This window comes from Scophthalmus maximus, chromosome 6 (assembly GCF_022379125.1).
Source record: "Scophthalmus maximus strain ysfricsl-2021 chromosome 6, ASM2237912v1, whole genome shotgun sequence".
In the NCBI taxonomy this organism is placed as follows: domain Eukaryota; kingdom Metazoa; phylum Chordata; class Actinopteri; order Pleuronectiformes; family Scophthalmidae; genus Scophthalmus; species Scophthalmus maximus.
In genome coordinates this window covers 18,011,470-18,023,509 of record NC_061520.1, presented here as the reverse complement: position 1 = coordinate 18,023,509, position 12,040 = coordinate 18,011,470, and the positions used below count along the sequence as shown (strand labels likewise).

At 46.1% G+C, this 12,040-nt stretch overlaps 1 protein-coding gene across 1 annotated transcript; it reads right to left on the bottom strand.

Moving 5' to 3' along the window:
• Positions 1-9,096: 9,096 nt before the first annotated feature.
• Positions 9,097-11,670, bottom strand: LOC118309345 (transmembrane protein 233). The gene is made up of 3 exons (XM_035631362.2): positions 11,296-11,670; positions 10,609-10,743; positions 9,097-10,036 (listed from the first exon to the last, which is right to left on the bottom strand). The coding sequence occupies exons 1-3, from the start codon at positions 11,479-11,481 to the stop codon at positions 10,025-10,027; spliced, it is 333 nt and encodes a 110-aa protein (XP_035487255.1). The 5' UTR covers positions 11,482-11,670; the 3' UTR covers positions 9,097-10,024.
• Between the last annotated feature and the right edge of the window lie 370 nt (positions 11,671-12,040).

The following is a 12,040-nucleotide window of genomic DNA, read 5'->3' as shown; positions in this document are numbered from 1 at the left end:
TGTATTGGTTTGGTGTGATTAACTTTCTGTTTGTCAGAAGCTGGAAAGAACACATGGAAAGTCTGGAGCAGCAAAAACTATATGTGTAAATATCTTTTGCTCTTTATTATTGGATCACATTATTATAACCTGTAGAATAATGTCTTTGGATATGATTGGTTAACAGGTTTTAATCTGATCCTCTGAATGTCACAACTTCAGCCAGGGTATGGTTGAATTGTCAAATTTGCTTAGGAAGTTTCCTAAATCTTGAAGTGACCCGGAAGTATTTGATCGGCAGCCATGATGTTCGGATTCTCTAAATGCATAGGAGAGTTGCTTCAATTCAATATGACCTTGAAGGGACACAAGTCATGTAAGTTACTGTTACACATGAAGCATTTACATGTGATGTCACACGGTGGTAAAACACACTGAAAAATGATGGATGGAGCCGCTGAGGAAAAGAAGAAGGAGAATCCGAACTCTCATCAGGTCATTTCAGACTCTCTCCCTCCTGCTCTGAATTACCTGCTGATTCCATTCCCCCGGCCTGCCCCAGCCCACCCTCCCTGCTCCTCATCAGCCCTTCACTCTATATACCAGTCCGTTCCCTCACTTCTTTGCCTGAGCGGCTAGTGTGTAAACCTAGCTCTCCAGCGTTTTGTTATTCTGATTCTGATGTGTTTCGATTTGACCTGCCTTTTTGGCCTTTGGACTTTCCTTTTTGCCCGCCCCTACAGAATTTGTTTGCCATACGCTTATTGACCACCTGACCTCTGCTTGTTCACTAAACCCCCGTTTCTGCACCTGAACTTTTCCGCATCTTCTTTTGTGTCGTGCTACAGGGTTCTTGCCTGCCATTTTTTGTGCAAGCCTGACACAGAAGCTACCTCGGAGATTTACCTTAATGAACTGAACCACCAATATAACCCTGAAAACACACAGTTTAACTCGAAGTCACCTCACAGACCACAACTCCTGCTTCACAGTGCAGGTCCCAGGTCAATTGGTGTCTTTCTTTTATCCATTTATATTTGATCATTAAATTATTGTTAATTCTAACTGATCATTTTGATAGGAGTCAGTATGTGTAGAATATTTTTGTGGATCCATCATATTTTAAAATGATTCTCATGTCACCAATATGTTGAAAAATACAACTGGAATATACTGAAGTTGGAAATGTTTCCAATTCTGTAATTAGATGCTTGATCGGCCACATTATCATATGAGCAAACACCAATACATTTTGAGAGCCCTTTCTTACTTTTTGTGTCCTTAATCAGTGACACTAGCTGGACTCCTGGAGGGTACAAGCTTCAACACTGCACATTGTCAAATCTTTCAACGCCATCACATTCCTTCTGACGTCGAAGCGCTTAAATGCTCGATGAGCACTGTTCGTTTGCGCTGGGACGTGGGGGAAACACGGGCAGGTTCTGTTTGCGACCCGTATGACTCCATATGATTGCAATTCAGTCCAGAGTGAGTGGGACAGCCAGGGGCAGATGTCAGTGTGAGGGATGTGCTGAAGAGGACACAAATCTCAACTAAGCCCCCTCTTAGTCCTTATGTAACATCCTCAGCATGGCGGTATGCCTCGCAGATCGCTGGTATACACGAGTGACAATGACACACACACTCCACACAGGCTCAAGTCCCTGTTCTCAGCGATTGGCTGCTTCTCTATTGGTATTTATTTTTTCCAGGAGAGTATGCAATAAGAGGATATATTTAGAAAGCTCCAACAACAGGCCAGCCGCTCTTTGTGCACGGATCATTCCTCTCTCCCGGTCTCGGTGTATAATCTGCCCCAGTCCTCGTGGCCGTGTCGTTCAGGCCGTCTGTGCTGAGTGAATACATTCATCTTGGCATTCCTCCTTGTGCTCGTGGCGAATCAAGGACAAAGCTGATAAGTAACGGCTGCATAAAAATAGCCTTCTGTCTCCGACACAGTTTAAACTTGCCCTTGTGAAGTCATGTCTGCCATCAGACGGGCAGGGGGCTCTTAAAAAGTCGGTGGGACGCGCCACATTATGGCCTCCAGTCCGTCCCGGTCCCCTCTCCTGTGGAGGAGTGCACTGAGGCCATCGCCCGTTGCTCCATCTGACTCATCCGTCTGAAGTCAGGAGGGCAACAGGTACTTGAGCTCGTTCAGCTGCCGGGTTTCTCCTTCACCCGGAGCCAGCACCGGCAGCCTCTCGGGGCTGGACGGGACCCTGCAGGCTCGGTAGAGGATTAGACAGAGGAGGAGGAGGAGGATGGCAACCAAGGTGTTGCAGGCAATGGCCACCAACGCAGCTGTGGACAGGCCCGTCGTGCTTTCTTCAGATTCCATAAGGAAGACTGCACTGCTGTTTCCAGAGTCGATGGATTTAGATATTAAAATTGGCTCTGTCATGTCCTTGGTTCATAATAAAGGAACGAGTGAGGCTGAGCGTCACCTGCGTCTTGAAATAAGAGGAGATGCTCGAATCCATAGTATTTGGACTACACACGTCCCTTAGATGGACATTATCTGTATTTCTGTTGTGCAGTTAGATGCCTTATTTGTTGTGACTATGAAAAGGGGAGTGTTCCTTTGGCGCGATGAAAACATCTGGTTTTGCTGAGTATTTGAGATTGAACATCAGCAGGAAAGCCCCCCCCCCCCCCCCCCCCCCCCCCCCGCTGAGACGAATGTTTACTCCTCAAGGCTGTGTCTTTCTTTGGGGTGACACGCCGACACTCCACCATGCAGATGAGCCTCGCTGCACCTTCTGGCAATGTTGATTTCACAGTGGTCTGCTCTATCGAAAACGCTGCTTACGATTCCTGTGATTTCCTGCCCTTGTCTGTGAGAGAGGAGCAGAGAGAAACAAACAAACCAGGGTTTGAAATGGGACATAGGAGCGGGTCGTTCGTCAGTCACTTAAGATAACGACAAAATACATTTTTCAGTGCTTTTGTTTTAGATGTTCAAAAGGAATTGGTGACCAAAGTGAAAAACATATCAGGGCATGCTTCATTCTCCAAAATACGTTTTTATTCAGATTATAGCAGCAGCAACAACAGCAGAGTGAAGTATGGATCACATGTGCTGACCATGTGTCAACAGTCTTCAGGTTTTCCTCTCAACCACTGACCGCAGCTTGCTTGGAAAGAAAACCTGCACACCGTTGGTAAGGCTGGATCAGGCCTATAGGCTGTCTTCACAGCAGCCATTTTGAAATGTCACAGTAGGAAAAGCACAGGTGTTGCTGAGAACCACAACAATGGATCGGTTCAGTTCAAGTGTCCCAGTCAGACCTGACAGTGAGCCACTGTGCATAACACCAGGAGCCTGAAACAGAAGCAGCCAAATGGAATTTAGGCCAACGATCATTTTAATATGCTTTTCCTACTGTCACTTGTCAACATGTCTGTCATGAAAAAGGTCCATGACCCCAGCAATGATGAAAGTTGATGTACTAAGAGATGTACTAAAGCAGATCTGCCATTTTTTGTCACAATCTACTTTTTTTTTATTGTGCTCACGTATATTTCATTAGACATGATGGTGCGCCACCCCTGGTAGAGTCGATGTGCCCGTTCTTAACAGCATCTGTTGAGGGCCACGGTGTATGAAGGCCTCTCCTCCCAGCAGAGTGACAAATCACAACTATGCACAAGACCCACTGTGGCAACATTTCGCACAGCCACCACCGCACCCACATCTATAGCACCTCTTAAGGGTCGAGGTGTGCTGGGGACAATCCCAGCTGACACGGGGTGAGGGGCGTGGTTCACCCTGGACACATTCACGTTCTTCAGAGTCGTCAGTTAACCTTAGCGTTGCCTTTGCACGGTGGGAGGACGCATGTGGAGGACATGTAAACTCTCCACAGTAAGGCCCCGTTCTTCTTGTAACAGTGCGAACCACTGCACCACTTTGCCGTCCATTGTAGAATAACCACACAGTTTTCATAGGCTGCTGTATTTTTCACCACTCTGCATATCGCACACCACTACATGGTTTCCTCTTCAGAGATGCTCCATTACCACAACCGCCAGCATGCTCTGCTTTTAAAACAGCAGTATCAGTGTCTATGATAGTTAACCGCACCAAACCAATTGTGAACACAACCCACTCATAATGTATGGCAGCGGCTTTCTCCTGATCCCATCCTGTTTCCACGTGCACAACTCGTGTGCCGCTAGTTTAACTGCACACCAAGGGCGTGTCTCTGCCGTGCACTGTGCGCCTTGGTTCACAGCACACAGGAGAGAGCACGCGCGTCAAGTTTAAATATAGTGTTGAGATTTTAAATTGGCCCCTAATTTCCAATGAGGAAGTGTCCTCACAACTCAAGAACAGTGGCCTTATTCTCGTTTCAGAAGTTCTGCTTTGCATCGTCAAATAATTGGAAGATGCATAGATCGAAAAATGTCTCGTACAAGGCTTGTGAATCACAAGGGAAGTGTTCACTTGGACTCAATTGAATCTGTCTCTCCCTCTCAGTCAGCCTTAAATCCAGTCTCTTCCTCTCTCTATAGCTGCTGTCTGACACACACACACACACACACACACACACACACACACACACACCGAGCATTTGGGGAAAACCCTGCTCACAGATTTGCAATTGCCTCTAATCAATCAGTCTGATCCCGTAATCAGATCCCTTGTCCCTCAGGAGATTCATTTTCAAACCTGCAACGCAGTGATGGGGAGCCCGGCTGCTCCCGGAGGGTGACAGGTGGATTTGATAAAGTCATGGGGGCGTTGGATGCAGCCTCCAACCCTCAGGTGGGGAGAAGCCTCTGCTCTATCACTCTCAGACGGTTAAGGAGGATTTTCTTTTGTGGCAAAACTTCCCCTGAGAGTCTGAGCAGTCACAACCGGACATCCAACCCTGCTCTGTTACGTCGACTTCAGCTCGCCGAGACGCAAACACTGTTGAATTTGATGTGCTGCCACAAGCCAAAGCAAAGTCTCACGGCCGCACACTTACCCCACAGACTCAGCCAACAGTTTGTCTCTTTAATAAACAGCCCATCTTCCATTCTCCATTTTTATTTCTGTTCACTTGGATAACAGTCCCCTCTTCCTCTGCTCCTACCCCTCCTCTCGTCCGTCTCCGTCTCCCCCTCGTCTTCTCCTCCTCCATCTGCTCTGTGCTACACGCACACCACTGAGAAAGAGCCAGGACTGCACGCTCATTTGTGAGAGAGCTCTCCAACAGCAGAGAGAGAGAGAGGGAGGTAGGGAGAGAGAGAGGGAGAGAGAGAGAGAGAGAGAGAGAGAGAGAGAGGTGGGGCTGTGCTGCTGGATGTCAGCAGTGATATCAAGCGTAGGTCTTGGATGTAATTACACAGGGCTCCTGCTGCAGAGAGGAAGGGTTGGGGGGGGGGGGCTGTGACGGAGAGAACAAGCAAAGCCTCCTTTCAGACCAAAACCATGACTTCCGACCTTGCGTGGCAGTGCAGCGAGTGGCCAAACACATGGTTTCAGCTGATCAGGGGACCAAAACCAAAGTCAAGTCTCAAGAGAATTGTATTTCTCGCGTTCTCGAACAGTCCCCACCCACCTCCTTTGGCCGTGCTATTACTTCACCTTTTGCTGTTTAATAGTACACACTTTGCAAATTGCCTTTTAAATGCATGTCGTCTAATTTTCACACAACATTTGTATCACGTCATGTCACAGTAGAAAGGATGAAGAGGAGAAGCAAACCAGACTACACGTTTTGATCTTTTCCCAGGTCAGAGACGGTTCTATACCTTTCACCGGCTCAGATCAATACTTTTAATATCAGGCCCGTTTCGGAGCTAAGTGAGCAGCCCGGCCTCCACCGTGGCAGGGTTTCCAGTAAGTAACACTATCGTATGCACCGTAACTGGACCGAGCACGGAGACGTCTTCGAGACTGAACGGCGGCCGACTGAGAGGATTTGATTGCAGCATTTGTGGAATGTGTTTAGATTTTTTCCAGGAGGAGACAGTGTTCTGTTTTCAGTCTTCGGTTTTATGGTGAGTCTTCGTCAGACACAATGAACTGTGTGGTGGGATCTTTTGTCGGTCCAAGTTATTTTGGGGGGGGGGGGGATGACAGACGTTCATATTGGAGAAGATCACGAGTCTGCATCCAGCTGGTGTGTATAAGTGAAGACACCAAAGAAAAGTCCATGAAAATCACTTAAGAAATTTTCCAAAAAATTCCCATAAACTTAGTGGGAGGCAGGATCAGCACAAGGGACCATGTTTACTTCAGCTCCCTCTACAGGCCAGAAACAATATTGCTGGCAGTTTCATCTTGGCTGTCTCTGTCTCTCTCTCCCTCTCTCTTTCTCTTGTACGCAAAAACACACAGCTCAAAGTATAGATACAGATATCCGTGCATGTGACACTGTAGCTACAAGCTCTCCACCTGCAGTCTGTAGCCTCTACCATCAAGTCAGGTCTGCTCTGATGGCGACTAGTTGCCTCCCCTGGGCAAGACATTCACTCTTGCTAAGCAGTTTTTGTGTTCAAGCCTTTCCCTTGTTTCAAGCTTATTCGTTCTCAGTTTTTTCTAAGTAAAGTTTAAATAACTGTATAACTGTAAATAACATAATGTTCTTTGGTTATTAAATTGAAACCTATTCGGGTCATTTATCCTGATTCTTTGATTACTGCTGAATGTTACGTGATGGCTTTACACTTATCATTACCCTATTTCCAATATATTATTTTCAACATGCATAGATAGAAGTCAGGGGAATCTAAAAATATGTGTTTTTGTATTATGGCCACACACGCCTGTAGTTTACTCATTTGTCTTCTAAATGATGTTAAGCTCCCTGTGGTTCTCCAAAGATTTCCACATCAGCAGAAACCACACATGATGTATGCAGTGTATATACAGTAACTCATACGACTATTTGTGTGATGATGACAATACGCAGTACAAGATGGATCCTCCGTGCTTTTACGCTTGACCTCCTTTGTGTCACTGGGTTTTGCTCCCGTATGTGTTTTCAAAGGTCATTCAGTCATACAGAGGACAAACCGCAGCAGAAATAAGCTCCTTGCAGGTTACTCTATGATACAATGTTTTTGAAAATGAAAATATTACAAAACAACAGGCTGAATACTTGTGCAATTAAAAAATAGACACAACGTCTTCATAGCAACACCCCCAAGACTAAAGTAATTATTTCACGTACAGCGGCACCGAAGTTATGAGTCAGTGTAAAGTAATATCAGCGTGGATGTGCGTGTCATGTGAACAGAATGAAAAGCATCTCAGCAACAGGAGGCGACAAGTACATGACGACAGTTTTCTCAAATGACTATGAAATGTCGTTCACTGATCCCACTGCATCGACGGCTGCGAGCAGCAGCGGTGCTGGATTATCTTTTTAGTTCCCATCGGATGTAATCGCTGGGGGTGTCTGCGAGATGTGTTAATGGGCAAAGGTTTGCAAAGACATTTTCAACAAGTAAATCTATAAGATGATAATATGTCTATGTGGTGTCTACATCTATTGAGTCCAAGAGGTCAATAGGTCAATTAATCTAAAACAAGACAATAGCTGCCCCGAGAGGGGCCGTAGGCGAGGAAGGAAATGTAACTGTCAGAGTGAGCTCCACGTGAGAATACAGCAGGAGAATGTCAGGGAGATTCAAGGCGAGCGAGTGGGCGCTCTACCCAGACGCCACCCCTCACCTGAATGTTCCCGCTGTCGCGAAGATGTCTGACCCGAACAATCTCCTGCTGCGTTCTTCATCCATCAGCTGCAAACTCTGACTTAATCCAGAGTTCGGGTCTGAAAACAGTTGACGAGCCGAAAAAACTACAAACAAAACAGAAAACAGCTGAGATTAAAATACAACATTAACGAAAGCCATTTTGTCAGTAGAGAAAAGTGAATCCTTGAGGATATCGGCATTTCTGCTCTGCATCAGTCCCACAGTTATCGTCTTTCATTTGTTCGAGCCGGATCAAACCGCTGCTCCCCGGGAGGAATGTGTCACGGGATACGTCTGCGTGGAGCCTCTATCTGCTGCTCAATGGAAGCAGCTGGTTGGAGAGTGGCCTAGTTGTGGGCACCTCAGTTGAGTCATGGAGTGGCTCTCTCCAAACGCACAACAGCTCATCCTCAGGTGAGCCGGAGAGGACAATGTTCCACTGTCCTCGTACGGGGGGGGGGGGGGGAACAGCAGCCGTCTCACGGAAGCTGGGGATCAGAATCTGCCTTGGAAAAAAAATTGAATTCAGTCAATCTTGTTTGTGTGAGATGTTCATTACAAAGGAGCTCCGTTGAAATGGGTTTCCTGTCACAAAGTCTGCCTTGATCCCTTGATAATCCTACCAAAGGCTGTCGAGACCCCGCACTCTTTTCATTTGTCATCCTCCTCTCTGCCGCTTCTCGCTTTGGTGTGTCATCAAAGAGGTGGCACTACAAACAACGCTGTGTTTCCTCTTTCAGGCAACGCCAGATAATCGTGGACGATTACCGCTCCGAAACTAATTTGTCCGAGGGCATTAAGACAACTTCTGAAACCCGGCAGAAGGCCTCATACATCAGAGACACTGCTCTGAGTTACACCTGCGCGCTGGTAATCGCTTTGACGGGAAAGGCTCATGGTGCAAATCAAACATGAAGACGCCGAGAGTGCATTCTTCTCTTGTGTGGAGCATGCACGGGTAATGTGTGCGTCCTCGGGGTCCATGGACCACCTTGTTACAACACGGGTGCTGTGAGATAAATGACAATACAGCCTAAAAGTGCTGTTGTCCAATAGAAATACACTGAGATGAGTTATGAGATTAAATCGAAAGCACCAAAACAAGCTCAGGGAACTTCCAGCTCCAACCCGTCTGAATCATCACTCGCTCCCACCCTTTTATGACACTTTTCACGTGTTTCGGTTCCCTCGCAGCAGGCTGCGTTTCATGTGACAGACTGGGCAACCTGCAACGCAACCGGATGGGAGATCTGCTATATTTAGTCTGGGATATACTGTGACATATCAAAGTACAAGAAAATGTCCCGGCATAGCAGGTTGTACCTCGAGCCTCGAGGAGGGGTTTCTCGGAGATCTGCGTAGAAAGTGGAATAATTCACAACTGTAATTGTGACTCGGAGCAAATGAAATCCTCGAGGAAAGGAAAGGCAAGAGTATTTATATAGAACAATTCAGATACAAGGCATGGAAATACATTAAAGATAAGACATCGAGAATAACAGTTAAGAGACAACAGAAACAAGCCAGTTCAACGTTAAACATCATTTTAAGTGTGAGGGTCTCGCAGGGTCTCGCAGGTGTAAAGAATCTCAAAGACAAGTTACTTGATCTCCTGATGTGTTTACCTCTATGTAACAGATTTGATGCCACATTGGGCTCAGGCATGTCAGGCCACACAGGGAACAGTGTGGCACTATAGTCAGAGGAATTATTGACACACTGAAAACGTGTGAATCTAAACCACGATTAATCTTTTAAATGTGAAATATTTGAAGACAAGTTATTAAAAGCAAACCTTAGGTTTCTCGAAATGTTTAGAGCCATTTCCACGGAGAGGAAAAGTCAAATTCCCAGGTCACGTGTTAGATACACAGATGATATCATCAAAATATTATAGTCATTATTTTTTAGCAGCACATAATATTATTAATGTCATTGCTAAGTAAGTAACAAAGGTCAGATTTACAGACTGGCATCTTTCAATGAAAATGCAATCATTATCATACATGAAGTTATCATGATCAATAAAATATGTATTCCATGTTTTTTTTATGTCATCATTTCATATTTTATACTAACAACAGAGAATATACATTGTGTCACACAAGAGCTCACAACCTGACCAAAGAAAAATGTTGCTGTGATTCGTGGATTCCCCCACGCACCTATAGGAAGCTGCCTCATCACTGACCGCTGGTGTTGTGTGTCCATGTAAAGAACAGGAAACATGAAAGGAAGTGATTTGCAGATCGAAGTGAACACGAGTCGAGTCCTCTTGGTTTGCAGATGGTTAGAAACGAACCACCCGACTCCGTCCGGAGATCACCAGAGGTGCGACATGTCGTCTGTGCTAAAAATCCATCTGAAAATTAAGAGAAACACGTGGAATGAAAGGACTTTCACATACAGGACAGGTAACGACATCCACAGCAGATAAATCAGTCGGTCGTATACTGTATGTGTTGTGATTTGTTTCAATTATCTGTCAATAGAAGCGTAGAATACTTGAGAGTTTGCCTTTCAGTTTAAAATCTTCACCCTTCTCACTTTGTTCCACCTCTGCACTGCATCAAATTCAAATGGCTTTAATATTCCACCTGGACAACCCACGCCGTATCAGAGCGTCTTTTCAGGGAGTCCTGGGGTCACACATTACGACTGAGCGACTGTTTTAATAAAACAAGAGGACGTGCACTGTTCTAAAATCTTCTCGGAATAAAGATTATGGGTGAATCAGTTTAAGACCTTTTGTCCTCTCTGGAAAATTACCCAAGAAAAATGTGAACCGACGAAGCAAAAACCCAGGGGACCTCAGCAAGTAAGAATGATGTGACTGACACGATGTATCATGATGTGATACAGAACGACCTTTGACCCGTGGTGGTTGTGTGTGCGAGCACAGATCAGGGCGTCGCTGCGAAAAGGAAAACCTACCGTGGTAAAATGGACAATGCAGCTGATGGCGATGATGAGGAGGCCGATGATGATGCAGGCGACGGAGACGTACAGGGCGTTCCTGCCCAGCCGTCTGGACCCATCGTAGTCACCTTGGTAGTAACTGTTTCTAGACTGAGGACATGAAATCGCCGTTAGACACAGTGTGAAACTCGGTCAGTGCATTTGAGGATTTTACTTTTACTAACACTGCACTAACTGCTGGTTATCAAAAATAAGCCTCAAAATAAGCAAAATAAATGACTTTTCTTTATTTTTTATTAACCAAATTTTGAAAACTTTACAGTCTATTTTGCAGACACTTTGTCACATGGTTTCATGGTCAGATTTTATTCTTATTCTTGTTTTCTTGCAGTCTGTATACTGAATACAGTGTAACAGTGTCGATTGAGGTTTGGCCTGTGAAGGAATGTTTAGATCGTCACCGTGCAACACGGACATTCGGTTTCATTTTCCAAAATGGAGGATCACGAAGGTTCGTTAGATGACCAGCTCACGACTCAACACACACTCACACAGCACAGAACACGGAGTAACTGAAACTCATTTAGCATCCTGAAGACATTCTCTTACACTTACACACGTTTTCCTCAATGACACGTATATATGTCCAGGCGATGAGACGCGGTCAGCTCAGCCGAGTTAAGATGTGTGGTCAATGCTTACCATGATGGAGAAGACCAGGGCCACGATGTTGACGGGGTATGCAGGACAAAAGCAGGTGAAAATTGTCAAACAAAGGTAGCTGCGGAGTGGAGGCGGAGGTTCACGCTCCTCTATAGAACCTCGGTCAAAATATGTGCTCCCGCTCAGCGAACCCTTCACTTGTGAATCAAGGACTCCAAGAGCCATTTCAGCAGGTTTCTACCTCACTGAAACACCGTCGGGAGGTGAAGAACAACACCCGGATTCAAAAAGAGTGGAGCGTCACGAAAAAGCTGCAACTACGCAGAACCTGAGAGAGTAGAAAATCCCACTGGAGGAGTCTCAACCTTTAACTAGAAAGTGTCTGGTTGTTGGGTCTGTTATGTTGTGCACCGGTTGAAGTTTGTGGGAGGAGAGGGGAGCAGGGGGGCGAGGTGGGACAGGAGACAGGATCACTAACCCTGCTGGCCTCCATCCAGGGCCCCGGGAGAGGAACCAGACTCTGTTTACCACTGCTGGCACCTCACGGTAACACACAACATGCTGATGTGTGGAAATGATGCCCCCCGACAGCCCGGTGCCGTGCGCCGCACCATTTACACCTTCTGACAGTCCGGAACCGATGAAGTGCGGAAACTCTCAGACTACGCACGGGGGACAAGTTGACCTTGCCTTGCCTTCTGACTTTTGCAGCTATTCAGCTGAGAGTGTCCTTCGTCCTGCGGGACTGTCCGAGGACGGCGCGTTCGATCGCCGAACTCATCGC

Excerpts from the sequence above, each read along its gene's own strand:
- LOC118309345 (XM_035631362.2), bottom strand. The coding sequence starts at position 11,481 with ATGGCTCTTGGAGTCCTTGATTCACAAGTGAAGGGTTCGCTGAGCGGG. Across the intron at positions 10,744-11,295 it reads CCCTGGTCTTCTCCATCATG|TCTAGAAACAGTTACTACCA; the intron begins GTAAGCATTGAC and ends TCATGTCCTCAG.